General features: G+C 41.1%; 1 protein-coding gene across 1 annotated transcript in view; it reads left to right on the plus strand.

Annotated features, from left to right (window-relative positions):
- Nucleotides 1-1271: 1271 nt before the first annotated feature.
- KLHDC1 (kelch domain containing 1) overlaps nucleotides 1272-19137 on the plus strand; it is a 64531-nt gene continuing 46665 nt past the window's right edge. The window contains exons 1-4 of the mRNA XM_073010966.1: nucleotides 1272-1490; nucleotides 17407-17477; nucleotides 17949-18066; nucleotides 18511-18629. Coding sequence (XP_072867067.1) covers nucleotides 1395-1490; nucleotides 17407-17477; nucleotides 17949-18066; nucleotides 18511-18629 — 404 coding nt within the window. The 5' untranslated portion in view covers nucleotides 1272-1394. The remainder of the gene's footprint in view (nucleotides 1491-17406; nucleotides 17478-17948; nucleotides 18067-18510; nucleotides 18630-19137) is intronic.

The following is a 19137-nucleotide window of genomic DNA, read 5'->3' on the forward strand; positions in this document are numbered from 1 at the left end:
TCCGCCTCCCTACTCCCAAATAACCACTTTTCTGCTTTCTATTACTATAGGTCACTTTTGTCTATCTTGAACTTTTCTTTTTTCTTTTTTTGAGAAGGAATCTTGCTCTGTCGCCCAGACTGGAGTGCAGTGGCGCGATCTCGGCTCACTGCAACCTCCACGTCCTGGGTTCAAGCGATTCTCCTGCCTTTGCCTCCCGAGTAGCTGGGATTACAGGCATGCGCCACCATGCTAATTTTTGCATTTTTGGTAGAGACGGGATTGCCCAGGTTGGCCAGGCTGGTCTCAAACTCCTGAGCTCAGGTGATCCGCCCACCCCATCCTCCCAAAGGGGTGAGATTACAGGCATGAGCCACTGCGCCCGGCACAAAACTCCTATTGAGGGAAATCCAGTTACATCTTGTAAAGTTAAATAGGATTCCACATCTAGAACTCCACTCCAAAGATAGGCTTCTACAAATACAAAATAACATATGCATAACGTTATTCATCGCAGCATTATTTATGATAGCCAAAAAACCTGGAAATAACCGATATGTCCATCAATAACCTGTTTGAATAAGCTATGAGACCTCCAATCAGTGGAGTGCTATGAAGCTATAAAAAGGACTGAGGAGACCGCTGTACCCTGATATGGATCGTCAAGTGAAAAGAGCAAGTTAAGGAACACTGTATATACTTTTGTGTAAAAAAAGGAGCAGATACTCTGTTTATTTGTATCGTCAAAAATAAACAATAGAAAGTATCATTAAGTTGCACCACACTTAAGTGCCTTCTAATGTGATGCAATATGAAGTATTTTCCAAAAAAAATCTGAACTAGAATCTAATAAAGCTCTTAGATACAGCTTCCAGCCTAAAAGAAATATGGGGAAAGCTTGCACAAGTTAATGAGAAAGGACATTGAGGAACCAAACCCAGAAGGCTGTAGGAAAATAAGAAAACTAATCCAATAACAAACCAATGGCACAAGAGAGAAGGGAGAGAAGTTATTCTAGAGTAAAAAAGACATAAAGCGTTAACAACAAATTACAATGCTGGACAAACCAACTGTAGAAACGACATTTTGAGATAATCAAGGAATTTGACTACAGACTGACTACTAAATGAGGCTGTACTGCCAAAACACAATTCCAAGAGAGAAGGAATCAGCGCGTGGGAACCCCAGGCCCCTTCCCCACTGCGAGGAGCCAGACGTCCCTCAGCAGCCGCGCCGCCCCTCGCTCGACTCCCCGAGTGCAAGCCGCGGGACGTCGCAGACGCACTGACTCCGCCTTCCACCAATCTCGACCCTCGCCGCGTTCCGTTCGTGCGTGGAGCAGTCGGGACTGGAGGCTAGGCCGCCGGGCGGGCAGGGGCTGTGGCGCGGCAAGCGGCTGGCCAGCGACGGCGCGAATGGCGGACTCACAGCTGTTCTGCGTGGCGGAGGAACGCAGCGGCCACTGCGCCGTGGTGGACGGAAACTTCCTCTACGTGTGGGGGGGCTACGTGGTAAGGGGAAGAGGCGGGACGGGGCGAACTCGCGCTGGGAGACGCTCGGCCTGAGCGGACGCAGCGCCCGCCACACCCGCCCCCGAGGCCGCGACCCAGGCCTGGCGCGCCCGGCGCCTGCCGCCCCCCCCCCCCCCCAGCCCCTCCGCTGGCCGCCCCCACAGCCGCGCCAGGGCTTGACGTCGTCCCGCCGTTACTACTTCTGTTAAAGCCTCAGACCCGGCTCCGGGCGTCTTTCCATTCTCCGCCCCCCACCCCCAGCAGTTCAGTAACCCGGGTTTGCCCAATGCAAAGGCAGTTACAGCGCGATTAAGTATGATCCTTACATACTGGCGCAGACTTAGAAGGACCCGAGGACGCCGCGCGGTATCATTTTGTATATATTTCCTTATTCCCACGGCGCGATTCGAAATAAAATATTGAAATCACTGAAGCATTTAAATATTTTTTCTTTCTTTTTTTTTTTTGTTTTGTTTTTGAGATGGAGTTTCGCTCTTGTTGCCCAGGGCTGGAGTGCAATGGCACGATCTCAGCTCACCGTAACCTCCGCCACCCCAGGTTCAAGCGATTCTCCTGCCTCAGCCTCCCTAGTAGCTGGGATTACCGGCATGTGCCATCATGCCCGGCTAGTTTTGTATTTTTAGTTGAGACAGGGTTTCCCATGTTGGTCAGGCTGGTCTCGAACGACCTCAGGTGATCCGCCCTCCTTGGCTTCCCAGAGTACTGGGATTACAAGCGTGAGCCACCGTGCCTGGCCTATATAATTAAATATTTCTAAGTTATTTTTAGTGGTGTTTCTTTACTAATGGCTATGAATATTTTTCTGGTCTCAGAATAGACCCATGTTAGCAATAATATGCTAAGGAATATTATGCTTTAAAATTCTTGTTACAATGGAGGTTTGAACGTATGTGTGTGTTGTGTGTCCATAATCACAGAATTATAGAAGCAAGAATGGTAAAGCTGGAAAACCGGAATACTATATGCCAACCCTCTTAGTTTACAGATTTTTTTTCTTAAGCCATCTGGAAGTTCTGATAGTAGAACCTACATCTTCTGTCTCGCTACCATTATGTGACAGACCTGTAACGTGACTGAATCACATTGAAATGACCAACAGACAGGCAGGCATACGTCGAAAGTATGGCGGGTTCTGTTCCAGACCACTGCAATAAAGCGAGGTCATACGAATTTTTTTATATCTTAGTGCATATAAAAGTCATGTTTACACTGTAGTGTGTTAAGTATGCAATAGTATTATGTGTAAAAAAAAAAATGTACCTGGCCGGCCGTGGTGGCTCACACCCGTAATTCCAGCACTTCGGGAGGCTGAGACAGGTGGATTACCTGAAGTCAGGAGTCCGAGAACAGCCTGGCCAACATGGTGAAACCCCGTCTCTACTAAAAATACAAAAATTAGCCGGACATGGTGGCTGATGCCTGTAATCCCAGCTAGTGTCGGGAGGCTGAGCCAAGATCGCGCCATTGCACTCCAGCCTGGGCGACAGAGGGAGACTCCGTCTCAGAAAAAAAAAAAAAAACAAAAAAAAACTGTACATACCTAATTTCAAAATTATTGCTAAAAAATGCCAAGAATTATCTGAGCCTTCAGTGAGTTGTATTCTTTTTGCTCATGGAGGGTCTTCCTCCATGTAGATGGCTACTGACTGATTACGGTGGTTGTTGCTGAAGGTTGTAGTGGCTGTGGCAATTTCTTAAAATAAGACAATGAAGTTTGCCACATTGAGCCTTCCTTTCACAAAATATTTCTCTGTAGCATGCAATGCAGTTTGATTTTGTGTGTGTGTTTGCGTGTGTGTGTGTTGAGACGGAGTCTCTCCTGCAACCTCCGCCTCCCAGGTTCAAGCGATTCTCCTGCCTCAGCCTCCTAAGTAGCTGGGATTACAGGTGTGCACCACCATGCCTGGCTAATTTTTGTATTTTTTACAGGCGTGAGCCACTGTGCCCAGCCATGAAATGTATTTTCTTAAATAATAAGACTTGAAAGTCAAAATGATTCCTTGATCCATGGGCTACAGAATGGATATTGTGTAGCAGGCATGAAAAGATAAATCTTGTAGATCTCCATCAGAGCTCTTGGGTAACTAGGTGCGTTATCAATGAGCAGTGAGTGATATTTTCCGAGCAGTAGTTCTCAACAGTACACTTAAACTACTCAGTAAGCCATGCTGTTAAAGAGACATGCTGTCATCCAGGCTTTCTTGTTCCGTTGTTAGAGCATAGGCAATGTAGATTTAGCATAATTCTTAAGGGCCCTAGGATTTTCAGAATGATGAACATTGGCTTCAACTTAAAGACAGCTACTACATTAGCCACTAACAAGAGAATTAGCCAGTCCTTTGAAATCGGGCATTGACTTCTCCTCTCTAGCTATGAAAGTCCTAGATGGCATCCTCTTCCAATATAAAGCTGTTTCATCCACATTAAAAATCTATTGTCAGCCGGGCGTGTTGGCTCATGCCTGTAATCCCAGCACTTTGGGAGGCCGAGGCGGGCGGATCACGAGGTCAAGAGATCGAGACCATCCTGGCTAACATGGTGAAACCCCATCTCTACTAAAAATACAAAAAAAAATTAGCTGGGCGTGGTGGTAGGCGCCTGTAGTCCCAGCTACTCTGGAGGCTGAGGCAGGAGAATGGCGAGAACGCAGGAGGCGGAGCTTGCACTGAGCGGAGATCCCACTACTGCCCTCCGGTCTGGGCTACAGAGCAAGACTCCGTCTCAGAAAAAAAAAAAAAAAATCTGTTGTTTAGTGTAGCCACCTTCATCAGGTAGCTGCACTAGAGACAGGATTTAGCCAGATCTTTTGGATAACTTGCTGCAGCTTCTACATGAGCACATGCTGCTTCACCTTGCACTTTTTTTTTTTTTTTTTTTTTTTTTTTTTTTTTTGGAGACAGTTGCCCAGGCTGTGGTACAGTGGCAAGGTCTCAGCTCACTGCAGCCTCCGCCTTCTGAGCTCAAGCAATTCTCTTGCCTCAGCCTCCTGAGTAGCTGGGATTACAAGTGCATGACACCACACCTGGCTAATTTTTGTATTTTTAGTAGTAATTTAGTAATTTTTGTATTTTTGCCATATTGGCCAGGCTGATCTCTAACTCCTGTCCTCAGGAGATCTGCCCACCTTGGCCTCCCAAAGTGCTGGGATTACAGGTGTGAGCCACTGTGCTCAGCCTTACCTTGTAATTTTATGTAATGAAGAACAGCTTCCTTCCTAAAAATTCATATTAGCTTCAAAATTCTGCAATTTCTCAATTCTCTCAGCCTTCATAGAATTTAAGAGAGTTAAGACCCTCCTCTGGGTTAGGCTCTGGCCTAAGGGAATGTTGTGGCTGCTTTGATCATGTATCCAGACCACTAAAACTTTCTCCACATCAGGAATAAGGCTGTTTTGCTTTCATGTTACTCATTTTTCATTAAAATAGCACTTTTAATTTCCTTTAAGAACTTTCTCTTTTTCACAATATGGCTAACTGGCATAAGAGGCCTAGCTTTTGGCCTGTATTAGCTTTTGACTTGCCTTTTTCACTAAGCTTAATTGTTTCTAGCTTTTGATTTAAAGTGAGGGACATGCCACTCTTCCTTTCACTTGAACACTTAGGAGTCCATTGTAGAGTTACTAATTGGCCTACTTACCTTTTTTTTTTTTTTTTTTTTTTTTTTAGACGGAGTCTCGCTCTGTTGCTCAGGCTGGAGTGCAGTGGCCGGATCTCAGCTCACTGCAAGCTCTTGACTCCCGGGTTTACGCCATTCTCCTGCCTCAGCCTCCCGAGTAGCTGGGACTACAGGCGCCTGCCACCTCGCCCGGCTAGTTTTTTGTATTTTTTAGTAGAGATGGGGTTTCACCATATTAGCCAGGATGGTCTCGATCTCCTGACCTCGTGATCCACCTGTCTCGGCCTCCCAAAGTGCTGGGATTACAGGCTTGAGCCACCGCGCCCGGCCCCTACTTACCTTTTCTTTTTTTTTTTTTTGAGATGGAGTCTCACTGTGTTGCCCAGGCTGGAGTGCAATGGCACAATCTCAGCTCACTGCAAGCTCCACCTCCCAGGTTCACGCCATTATCCTGCCTCAGCCTCCCGAGTAGCTGGGACTATAGGCGCCCGCCACCACGCCCGGCTAATTTTTTTGAATTTTAATAGAGACGGGGTTTCACCGTGTTAGCCAGGATAGTCTCGATCTCCTGACCTCGTGATCCGCCCGCCTCGGACTCCCAGAGTGTTGGGATTAAGGAGGGAATAAGGAGGCCCAAGGAGAGGGAGAGAGACGGGGGAGTGGTTGGTCAGCGGAGTAGTCAGAACACACACATTTATCAGTTAAGTTCACCATCTTAAACAGGCACAGTTTATGGTGCCCCAAAACAATTGCAATAGTACATAAAAGATCATTGATCACAGATCATCCTAACAGATATAATAATAATGCAAAAGTTTGAAATACTGTGAGAATTGCCAAAATGTGACATAGACATGAAGTGAGCATCACATGCTGTTGGAAAAATGGTGCCAATGGACTTGCTTGATGCAGAGTTGCCACACACCTTCAATTTATTTAAAAAATGCAGTATCTGTCAAGCACCGTAAAGCAAAGCACAATAAAATGAAGTATGCCTGTACTGTGTATGTTAAATAATTCTCAGATTCAAGTTGGTTTTTGTTGTTGTTTTGTGTGTTTATTTTTAATTTGGTTCAGTACCAGTGGGGGAAAATGAGAACTAACTTTTGAGTGCTTACTACATCTGGCATGTGCTAGGTACTCTCACATCCCTAATCTTATATATTCTTACTGTATTCCTGTAAAGTAGGTCATATCCGTATTTTATAAATAAGGAAAATGAGTCTATTAGAGTAAGTGACTTTAATGGCCGTTGGACCTCAAGGGCAGCAGATACCAACCAACATGTATAGGATTTCCAAAGGCAACTTTTTAATGATAAATTAGGTGATTGTGCTTTGTTAGTGTCTGATATTTCCACCATTTATTCTTGATGCAAAGAGTCTAGTATAAAGATGGCTATATGCATGAGAAATAAACTTTGATTGTTTTGAGTTCTGCCACTTGTAGAGGTGTCAGACTTCATCTGCTGTATTCTTGATGTTGTAAAAGTTAAGTAAAAAATTCACTTAAAACAGCAATCTGTAATATATCTATATAGATTTCTTTTGAGCCCATAAATGAAAACTTTTTTTCTCCGAAATGGAGTCTTGTTGTGTCGCCCAGACTGGAGTGCAGTGGCATAATCTCAGCTCACTGCAACCTCCGCCTCCTAGGTTCAAGATATTCTCCTGCCTCAACCTCCTGAGTAGCTGGGATTATAGGCACACGCCACCACGCCCAACTAATTTTTATATTCTTAGTACAGACAAGGTTTCACCATGTTGGCCAGGCTGGTCTCAAACTCTTGACATCGTGATCCACCCACCTCAGCCTCCCAAAGTGTTGGGATTACAGGCGTGAGCCACCACGCCTGGCCTTTGTTTTTTGTTTTGTTTTGTTTTTTGAGACAGAGTCTCCCTCTGTCACCCAGGCTGGAGTGCAGTGGCACCATCTCAGCTCACTGCAACCTCTGCCTCCTGGGTTCAAGCAATTCTCCTGCCTCAGCCTCTCAAGAAGCTGAGATTACAGGCACACGCCACCACGCCCGGCTAATTTTTGTATTTTTAGTAGAGACGGAGTTTTGCCATGTTGGCCAGGCTGGTCTCAAACTCCTGACGTTAGGCAATCAGCCCGCCTCGGCCTCCCAAAGTGCTGGGATTACAGGTGTGAGCCACTGTGCCTGGTCTAAATGTCTGAATTTTTTACATCTCATTTTAATCTTGAAAATTGTGTAATTGATAAGATCACAGTTCTTTAGGTGGCAGTTATTGAATTGAAATACTTCGTTTTCTCCTGTTTATTAATCCAGTCAGTAGCGATGCTGTAAGAACCACTCTGAAAAATACAATACAGATGTAGATCCTGAATCTACCACTTTTTTAAATTCCAGGGATTATCAGCAGTGAAGAAGTGTCTACGGCATAAGTGGAAGGAAAGGGAGAGTAGGAGGCAAAAAAGAAACCATATGGGTAGTATAGGCTTTAAAAAAAAAAATCAGAAGACATGGCATATCAGGAGAAAAAGCAGAATTCTTCTAACAATTATCTTATTCCCATCGTTCTAAACAGAAAATAGTTAAAAGGCCCTGGAATCTGGTGGTATTCAGTACTCAATAGTTAAGTATAATGATCGATGGTTCCAGATTATATATTCCAGTCACAAGTTTCCTCTTCATTGATACAAACAATGTATTAAAATGGACAAACATATGTTCTAAAGCTCACTGATATCTGTCTAAATTACTAATTGCTCCATTGTCAAACATATTCTGAAGGCCATTATATTAGTATCTGAAAATAGCCCCTCCCAGAGGTAAGAATGATAATATCAAAAAAGTAAATGGTCGATTCTAATTGGTGTCAGAATATGATTTTGCTCTTAGTTCTACATCCTTTCCACATTACAGAAATTCACACAGACTTTGGTGCTACTGCAAGGAACATTAAAAGTTGTGAATAGCTTTTCCAAATTTAGGGGGAAAACTCGATGTCTTGGCATGTTTGCAGATAGTATGGTTTTCCTCTTATGGCCCTAATCATTTGAACCATTTTATTTCTGTAATATAGTTGATATTAATACGTTTTGCTCTGAACTTTTTTTTTTTTTTCTTTTCTTTGAGATGGAGTCTCACTCTTGCCCAGGCTGGAGTACAGTGGTATGATCGCGGCTCACTGCAACCTCTGCCTCCCAGGTTCAACTGACTCTCCTGCCTCAGCCGCCCAAGTATCTGGGACTACAGGTGCATGCCACCATGCCCAGGTAATTACTGTATTTTTAGTAGAGACGAGGTTTCACCATGTTGGTCAGGCTAGTCTTGAACTCCTGACCTCAGGTGATCCACCCACCTTGGCCTCCCAAAATGTCTTCACAGGCTGGGTGTGGTGACTCAGGCCTGTAATCCCAGCACTTTTGGAGGCCAAGGCAGGAGGATTGCTTGAGTCCAGGAGTTTGAGACCAGCGTGGGCAACATAGCAAGACCCTTGTCTCTGCCAAAAAGAAAATAATTAGTTGGGCATGGTAGTGTGCTTCTATGGTCCTAGCTACTTCGGAAGCTGAGGTGGGAGGATCACTTGAGCCCATGTGTTCAAGGATGCAGTGAACTATGATTGTGCCATTGCACTCCAGCCTGGGTGACAGAGACCCTGTCACTTGAAAGAAATATTTGTATACATATGCTTAACTACATATTTCTGCTATGGATATGGTCTTAAAGGGAAAAACCATCAATTTAGAAAATGTTTAGGTCAGGAGATCGAGACCATACTGGCTAACAAGGCGAAACCCCGTCTCTACTAAAAAAAATACAAAAAACTAGCCGGGCGAGGTCGCAGGCGTCTGTAGTCCCAGCTACTCGGGAGGTTGAGGCAGGAGAATGGCGTAAACCCCGGAGGCGGAGCTTGCAGTGAGCTGAGATCCGGCCACTGCACTCCAGCCTGGGCGACAGAGCCAGACTCCGTCTCAAAAAAAAAAAAAAAAAAAAAAAAAATTTGAAAAGAATGAAGATAGAAGAAGGCTTACCATGTCAGATATTAAAACCTATCACAATACCGTAATAATGAGTTGACTTGATGCAAGTAGAGATAGTACAATGAAATGCGAAAGGAATTACGGAAACAGCCGGGCACAGTGGCTCACGCCTGTAATCCCAGCACTTTGGGAGGCCGAGGCAGGCAGATCACCTGAGGTCAGGAATTCAAGACCAGCCTGGCCAACATGGTGAAACCCCGTCTCTACTAAAAATATAAATAAAAACATTAGCCAGGTGTGGTGGCGCATGCCTGTAATCCCAGCTACTCGGGGGGCTGAGGTAGGAGAATTGCTAGAACTCGGGAAGTGGAGGTTGCATGAGCCAAGATCGCGCCATTGCACTCCAGCCTGAGCGACAGAGCAAGACTCCATCTCAAAAAAAAAAAAAGAAAAAGAAAAACGAAAAAACTACAAAAACAGCCAAGCATTTAAGGAGAAAAATATAAGACTATTTTGTATTTAAAAGGTAGCATTTCAAATCTGGGAAAACGATCACTTATGCAATAAATGATCCTAGGATAGCTAGAGGAAAATATTATTGGTGCCTTACGATTGAAGGGTTAAATACAGAAAAAATAAGCTATATAATACTGGAAGAGAATATATGACTTCTAAAATCTTGAGGAAAAAACTATAATGGAAAAAATTGGCAGATCAGACTTTTAAAAAACTGATTTTTGGCCAGGCACGGTGGCTTATGCCAGTAATCCTAGCACTTTGGGAGGCCAAGGTGGATGGATCACCTGAGGTCGGGAGTTTGAGACCAGCCTGACCAACATGGTGAAACCCCGTCTCTACTAAAAATACAAAACTAGTCGGGCGTGGTGGCATGCGCCTGTAATCCCAGCTACTCAGGAAACTGAGACAGGAGAATCGCTTGAACGTGGGAGGCAGAGGTTGCAGTAAGCCAAGATCACGCCACTGCACTCTAGCCTGGGCAACAAGAGTGAAATTCTGTCTCAAAAAAAAAAAAAAAAAAAGGTACAGATAACATCCCCATTGAAAAATGAGCAATGGATAAGTACAATTTATAAAATAAATACAAATATCATACAAACGAAAGAAACCCAGGTAAAAATTACAATGAGGTTTTTCTTCTCCAATTTGCAAAGATTAGAAAGAATTTTGATGAAGAGCGTGGAGAAATGAATTACTAGTACGCTGGTAATAGGAGTACAAGTTTGTGTAACCTTTTTGAGGAGAAATTTAGCAATGTGTATCAAAAGCATAAGGTGTGTTTTCTCTTTAACCTAATAGTTCCACTTTATATATTCATAAATGATCACATTGGTCATCTGTGTCATATGGAAGACATTTATCATTCTTTTTAAATGACCAGAATATAAACCTCCTTTCTCTATTTGTGGTATTCCCCTAGTGAGTGAATATTGTCAGGGTATTTCTTCTAGTTGTCTCCTACTTATCCTCATAAAATATAAGATATATAACTTGTTCTCTGTTGTATCCTCAATGTCTAGAACTGGTTATAACTCATAGTAGGTACCCAATAAAAATACTTGAAAGTCAGGTACTAACTTTTCCTGCCTCACTTGCAGCTAGGTTGCAGGCAAGTGGCTGGGACTCCATTGGTTAGATGAATCTGTGCTAGATTTGGACTTGGGAATAAAGATATAAAAAACCACAACCTGTAGAAGATTCTTAGCCTGCAGTACAGTTTAGGAAGATCAAGATTCCTTGCATAAAAGGCAGCAGTGTGGTGTGTGCCAGTGACCACAGACCTGCTCTCTTGGCATGGTTTCAGACCTCGCTCTTCCTTACATAGACCAGAGGCTGGTTCTCCAGCCTCCCTGATGATTCTGTGAGCTACTTAATATTCATTTCTTACCATTTTATTTACTTAATTTTTGAATTTGAAATATATGTACAAAAGAATGTATAAAATAAGTATTATTTAAATGTAAACAACTGTTTATTTTCTAGATTAAGAAATAATACCTTAGAAGCTTCCTTTTATCCTGCATTGATTGCATTGCTCCCAGCACCCCCACTCATACAGGTTACCACTGTCTTAAATTTCTTTATAATTGTACCTCACGTATATCTCTAAACAATATATTATTTGGTTTGGAATCATAGCATATGTTTTCTTTCATGAATTTTTTTTTTTTTTTTTTGAGACAGAGTTTCACTTGTTGCCTAGGCTGGATTGCAGTGGCACGATCTCAGCTCACTGTAACCTCCACCTCCTGGGTTCAAGTGATCCTCCTGCCTCAGCCTCCCAAGTAGCTAGAATTACAGGTGCCCACCACCACATCCAGCTAATTTTTGTATTTTTAGTAGAGACGGGGTTTCACCATGTTGGCCAAGGTGATCTTGGACTCCTCACCTTAGGTGATCCACCTACCTCGGCCTCCCAAAGTGCTGGAATTACAGGTGTGAGCCAGTTGTTAAATAATTTGAAAATCATCTCTGGATCTATTCATTTGATGTATATCCTATATAACATTCTACTGTATGAGTTTACTGCAATTTATCTATTCCATTATTGGTGAATATTTGAATATTTCTAATTTTTTGCTATTATAAGCATTCTTATAACATGCTTCCTATTGTGTATTCATAAGGGCATGTACATTCCCTAGGGAATCTACCAATGAATGAAATGTTGGTTCACTTGATATGCACATCTCCAAAATTATTTGGAAATGTCAGACTGTTACCAAAACATTTGTATCAATTTACACTCCCACCAGCCACTTCCTTGCCCCATATCCTTGACAACACATTTGGTACCATCTGGCCTTACATTTTTGCCATTCCAGTGAGTATGACATGATAGTTCATTGTGGTTTTTGTTTTCATTTCCCTTGGTTACTGATAAAATTGAGTGTCTAACTTTATGGACTATTTGTGTCTTCTGTAAAAATGCTGGCTAATGTCTTTTGCTCTTTTTTCTATTGAGTTACTTGCTTTTTATAAAAAACTAATTTATACAAGTTTTAAAATACATAATTGTGTGAGTTCAATATGTCTTCAATTTATAGCTTGTCTTTTTATTTCTTTTTTTTTCCTTTTTTCTTTTTTTTTTTTTTTTTTGAGACAGTCTCGCTTTGTCGCCCAGGCTGGAGTGCAGTGGTGCAATCTGGGCTCACTGCACCCTCACTGCCTCCCAGGCTCAAGCAATTCTCGTGCCTCAGCCTCCTGAGTAGCTGGGATTACAGGTGCCCGCCACCACGCCCAGCTAATTTTTTATATTTTTAGTAGAGGCCAGAGTTTCACCATGTTGACCGGGCTGGCCTTGAACTCCTGACCTCGGGTGTTCTGCCCACCTTGGCCTCCCAAAGTGCTGGGATTACAAGCATGAGCCACTGTGCCTGGCCTTGTCAAACATATTCTAACCATTCCTAGAAACGGGAAGAGGAGTCAAGGGAGAATTTTTTTTTTTGAAAGATGAGATGAGGCATGTTTGTGTATTGATAGGAATAAGGAAAACTTGGGCTGGGCGCGGTGGCTCACCCCTGTAATCCCAGCACTTTGGGAGGCCGAGGCAGGTGGATCACAAGGTCAGGAGTTCGAGACCAGCCTGGCCAATGTGGTGAAACCCTGTCTCTACTAAAAATACAAAAATTAGCTGGGTATGGTGGCAGGTGCCTATTTCCCAGCTACTCGGGAGGCTGAGGCGGGAGAGTTGCTTGAACCCAGGAGGCGGAGGTTGCAGTGAGCCAAGATGGCACTACTGCACTCTAGCCTGAGTGACAGAGTGAGACTCCATCTCAAAAAAAAGAAAAGAGAAGGAAAACTTGTGGAAAAGAAGGGATAATGTAGGAGAGAAGTCTCTGAGAAAGTGAGAAGGAACTAGGTCTAAACTTTTCAATTCTGTGCTTTATCTGTGTTGAGATATTAGGGAAAATGACTTTTAAAAAATATCAGTTTGAAGTGACTGTGCAGTGAGTTTAACAGATGCTATTCACTTACCTGTTCACTCAATCAATAAATATTTTATTTGTCTTTTATGTGTGAGGCACTGTAGTAGGCTCTGGGAGCATAACAAGATAGACAAGATCCCTGTACTCATGAAGCTTACAGTTTAGCAGTATTGGTGATGGTGAGGGTGGGTGTGATACAGACAAGGAACTTCAAAGGGAAAGTACAGGACTATAAGAGCCTTTAATAGGGGACCTTAATACTTTAAACTATCATAGAGAATAGGTTAAAGAAGTACCTTTAAGCTGATTCCCAGAAAAGGAGGAGTTAGGCAAACTCTGAAAGAGCACTACAAGAAGAGAAAAGAGAATAGATGAATGGTCCTATCATAGCAAGGAACTAGGAGATGTTTAAGCACTGAATGCGTACTGTGCGTGAAAGGCAACTTGAAATTTCGAGGGACAGCAGGTACCATATAGTATAGAATCATAAACATTTTAGATTATGCTAAAAGCAAGAGGGAGCCATTGAAAGGACTTAAACAGAATAATGACAATTCACTTTCATAATATTTCTTTTTTTTTTTTTTTTTTTTTTTTGAGATGGAGTCTTGCTCTGTCATCCAGGCTGGAGTGCAGTGGCATGATCTCAGCTGACTGCAACCTCCGCCTCCTGGGTTCAAGCAGTTCTCCTGCCTTAGCCTCCCAAGTAGCTAAGACTACAGGCGCCCGCCATCACGCCTGGCTAATTTTTTTGTATTTTTAGTAGAGACAGGGTTTCACCATATTGGCCAGGCTGGTCTCAAACTCCTGACCTTGTGATCTGCTTGCCTCAGCCTCCCAAAGTGCTAGGATTACAGGTGTGAGCCACTACACCCAGCCTATAATATTTCTTTTGTAAAGGAGTACACATGAGACTACTGGTACCTAATGCTTATTCAGTAGCTCCCCTTCTTAAAATTATTTGTTTACTTAGACATTTAATATGGATTCCTCAGTTAGACATGAGTGTAAGTTTATGTTTTTTCATTGTTTGAAATTTTTTTATTTTAATTTTTGTGAGTACATAGTAGGTATATATATTTATGGGATGCATGAGATATTGATACAGGCATGCAATGCATAATAGTCACATCATATAAAATGGGGTATCTATCCCCTCAAGTATTTATCCTTTGTGTTACAGACAATCCAATTACATTCTTTTAATTATTTTGAAATGTACAATTATTATTGACTATAGTCACCCTATTGTGCTATCAAATACTAGGTCTTATTCTTTCTAACTATTTTTTGGTACCCATTAGCCATCCCTACCCACCCACCCCCATCCTCTCACTACCCTTCCTAGCCTCTGGTAACCGTCCTTCTGCTCTCTATTTCCATGAGGTCAATTGTTTTGATTTTTACATCTCACGTAAGAGCAGGTGATGATTGTCCTTCTGTGTCTGGCTTATTTCACTTAGCTAATGACCTCCAGTTCCATCCATGTTATTGCAAATGACAGGATCTCATTCTTTTTTATAGTGGAATGGTACTCCATTGTGTATGAGTACCACATTTTCTTTATTCATTCATGTGCTGATGGACACAAGTTGCTTCCAAATTTTGGGTATTGTGAACAGTGCTGCAACAAACATGGGAGTGCAGATATTTCTGCAATACACTGATTTCCTTTCTTTTGCATATATACCTAGCAGTGGGGGTGCTGGATCATATGGTGGCTCTATTTTTAATTTTTTAAGGAACCTCCAAACTGTTCTCCATAGTAGTTGTACTAATTTACATTCCCACCAACAGTGTATGAGGGTTCCCTTTTCTTCACTTCCTTGCCAGCATTTATTGCCTTTCTTTTGGATAAAAGCCATTTTAACTGAAGTGAGATGATATCTCATTGTAGTTTTGATTTGCATTTCTCTGATGATCAGTGATGTTGAGTACCTTTTCCTGTGCCTGTTTGCCATTCATATGTCTTTGGAGAAATGTGCATACAAATATTTTGCCCATTTTTAAATTAGATTGTTAGATTTTTTTTTTCCTGTAGAGTCGTTTGAGCTCCTTATATATTCTGGTTATTAATCCCTTGTCAGATGGGAAGTTTGCAAATGTTTTCTCCCATTCTGTAGGTTGTCACTTCATTTTGTTGATTGTTCCCTTCACTGTGCAGAAGCATTTAAAATTGATATGATCCCATTTGTCCATTTTTGCTTTGGTGGCCTGTGCCTGTGGGGTATTATTCAAGAAATTTTTGCCCAGACCAATGTCCTGGAGAGTTTCCCCCCTGTTTTCTTGTAGTAGTTTTATAGTTTGAAGTCTTAGATTTAAGTCTTTATTCCATTTTGATGTTATTTTTGTATATGGTGAAAGATAGGAGTCTAGTTTTATTCTTTTGCACCATCTATTGAAAAGACTCAGACATGAGTGTAAGTTTAATTTCCTTGGAAGTAATACAACAGTTTTCTCTTTTTACGTGTGTGTGTGTGTGTGTGTGTGTGTGACAGAGAGAGAGAAAGAGAGAGACATGGTAGACAAGATACTCTTTTTTTTTTTTTTTTTTTTTGAGACAGAGTCTCCATCTGTTGCCTAGGCTACAGTGCAGTGGCACAGTCTCAGCTCACTGCAACCTCCATCTCCAGGGTTCAAGTGATTCACCTGCCTCAGCCTCCCGAGTTGCTGGGATTACAGGCACGCGCCACCACGCCCAGCTGATTTTTGTATTTTTAGTAGAGATGAGGTTTCACCATGTTGGCCAGGATGGTCTCCATCTCTTGACCTCGTGATCCACCTGCCTCTGCCTGCCAGAGTGCTGGGATTACAGGCTTGAGCCACCACACCCGGCCTTTTTTTTTTTTTTTTTTTTTTTTTTTTTTTTAAGAAACAGGGTCTGCCTCTTTCACCTAGGCTAGAGTGCAGTGGTACTAGCATAGCTCACTGCAGCCTCGAACTCCTGAGCTCAAGTGATCCTCCCACCGCAGCCTCCTGAGTAGCTAGGACTACAGGCGTGTGCCACCAGGCCTAACTAATATTTTGGGTTTTTTTGTTGTTGTTTTTTTTTTTTTAGAGACAGTGTCTGGCTATGATGCCCAGGCTGGTCTTGAATTCCTGGATTCAAGCAATCCTCCTGCCTTGGCCTCCCAAAGTGCTGGGATTACAGGAATGAGCCACTATACCTGGCCTATTTTTAAATTTAAAGAACATATAGTGAGAAACAGCTAAATCTTCTTAGCATGTTAATAACTTATGTATTATATAGTTTTAGAAATTCTTAAAGTGCTATTTTAAAATTCTAGTTTTTTGTTTGTTTGTTTGTTTGTTTTGTTTGTTTTTGAGACGAATTCTCACTCTTTTGCCCAGGCTGGAGTGCAGTGTCACGATTTCAACTCACTGCAACCTCTGCCTCCCAGGTTCAAGCAATTCTCCTCCCCCAGCCTTCTGAGTAGCTGGGATTACAGGCATATGCCACCATGCCCAGCTAGGTTTTTTGTATTTTTAGTAGAGGTGGAGTTTCACTATGTTGGCCAGGCTGGTCTCAAACTCCTAACCTCAGGTGATCCACCTGCCTCAGCCTCCCAAAGTGCTGGGATTACACTGTGCTGGGATTACAAAGTGCTGGCTGAGCCACTGTGCCCAGCTGGTTATGTTTGAATTATTATATAGACTCTGAGAACTATGACAGATTTGTGTAAAAATTTATTTTAAGCCCTAAGTTTGTTTAAGCTCAAAATAAGTAAGATTGTTATACAAGTCTGACTTCTCTTTTCATCATGAATGTAAGAATGTGCTATTCTATTTGTGATCAGCTTCTTTAGAGATTATTCAAGTTCAGAGTTGTCATTTTGACTAGTTAAATGTATTGTGATCCTTATATTCTAGATTTAATGAACAACTAATACTATGCCTTGCATATAGTAGGCACTCAAAAAATATGTTCAGTGAATTAAAGTATCTGAGATATCTTAATAAGATATTTAGTTGAATCTTTTAAAAATTTCCTCCATTAATACTTCCTGTCACCCAAAATATATTGCCCTTTTTTGATGATCTTTTTCTTCCTGGCTTTATAGTCTTTAATATTCTGCTCTAAATCTTATTGTTTTGCTGTTTTCTTTTACATAAAGCCCCTTTTAAAGGTTTAATTGTCCTAAGTATTTTCTTGAGACTTATATACTTGCTATGTTTTCTTTGGATCCTTTATTGTTTGCCCACTTTCTCTTAGAAAATCTTTCTTTCGTTTTCTTTTGATATATTTTATTTTATATTGAAAAAAATCCTTGAGCCTTCTTTTGTGTTTTATAGTATTTTCCTAGCAATTTTTCTCATCCTGAGAAGCTGTGTAACTGTTTGCTATGTACTTGATAAACATAATTTTATGTGTTCTGTATTTTTAGTCTATTGAAGACAATGAAGTATATTTGCCTAATGATGAAATTTGGACCTATGATATTGATAGTGGGTTGTGGTAAGTAATTTTAAATTGCATACTGTCTGATCTTAATTTCTATTATAAATGTTTCTGTAGACTTTAGGGAATTTGAGACCATACTTTGAATATACTGCTACATTTTTGAAGTCTCTCTTTTCTTTCAATGCTTTAATTTTCTGACGCTTTCATTCCCCTGCTCTCTTCCCTGCTCCATTTTTTGTCTTTTAGTATTTCTCTCAAGACCAGTGATGTCTCTGAAGATTTTGTTTTATTCTGCAAATTCCCAGTTCTAGTGATGTGTGAAATTTTTGTGATTTTTTTTTTCCCAGCAAATTGAAAAATTTTTACCCTGGATCTTCTTAGAGTTTTTACATTATTGGTCACCATTACATTATAATTGTAATTGACAGTGACAGTTTTCACTGACAAAAGTACTCATGGAGTTTAAAGAGAATTTTAATTTGCCTTTCTGGAAAGTTATGGGATTCCATGTTATTCTTGCTGCAGGAGAATGCACCTCATGGAAGGAGAACTCCCAGCCTCCATGTCAGGAAGCTGTGGTGCTTGCATTAATGGAAAGCTGTACATTTTTGGAGGATATGATGACAAAGGATACAGCAATCGAGTAATAATTTCTTTAATTCAAGAGTGCAGCAAAATGTAATATTTAATGTATCATTTCATCTCACAAGTTACAAATATTTTAAAAAGAAGATATATATAGAAAACCTTAAACTTATGATTAAAGATTTTAAAGCTAGATTGAAAATGCAGCAGTTCTGCTCTTCTCTTCTTCTGTGTCTTTCTGCTTCGGAATTAACTGCATATTTAATTGATATTCATAGGATAAGAGCAGGATGGGAAAGACCCATTTTAATATGTTTTATATATCATTTTTACTCCTAAAACAGTCTCGTTTTTATTAATTCTACAATTTTTAATTTTTAATAGGTAACAAGCTTACCTATTAAAAAGAAAAAAATAGTATTAATTCTTGGATCACATTCCCTCTGATGTAGATTTAATTTTTAAATGCCATGTCTGCTAATAGTGTTCTCGTCTTTTAAAGCTTTATTTTGTTAATTTACGAACACGAGATGGAACCTACATTTGGGAAAAAATCACCAACTTTGAAGGACAACCACCCACACCACGTGATAAACTTTCCTGCTGGGTATATAAAGACAGGTAATGCAGCAGTTGCACTTAATGCATTATGTCTACCTAAGCAAAGATAATAACTTTTGGCTAAAATACAGAACACTTAAAGGTATGAGTTTTTTCAGGATAGCAATTGATTTTCTAAATAATCGGAATATCTGTGGATAATGCCCGTTGTATTTCTTTCTTTCTAATCTTTAAACTTTTTGTTTCCTTATTGCACTGGGTAGGACCTTGAGTAAATCCAGTGCTTATGTTTATACTTTCACATATTACTCATTCTTTTTCTCTGAACAACATCTATCATTCCCCTACTCTGAGCATCAATAAAACTAGATGGTAGCCTCTTCATCCCTCTCTGCCTCCCATTCCTTCAACACCAGTTTTTGTGAGTTACGTTTGTAATCCTTCTGTTCCATTTTTGGGAAGAAGGGGAACTTTAGTGATGAACATTTTAGCTCCCCAGTCCCTGTTTATCATTTCTTGCTAATTCTTTTTAACTATTCTTTGTGGTTTTTCACATTTTTATTCTTTA

Source organism: Chlorocebus sabaeus, chromosome 24 (genome assembly GCF_047675955.1).
Source record: "Chlorocebus sabaeus isolate Y175 chromosome 24, mChlSab1.0.hap1, whole genome shotgun sequence".
Classification (NCBI taxonomy): domain Eukaryota; kingdom Metazoa; phylum Chordata; class Mammalia; order Primates; family Cercopithecidae; genus Chlorocebus; species Chlorocebus sabaeus.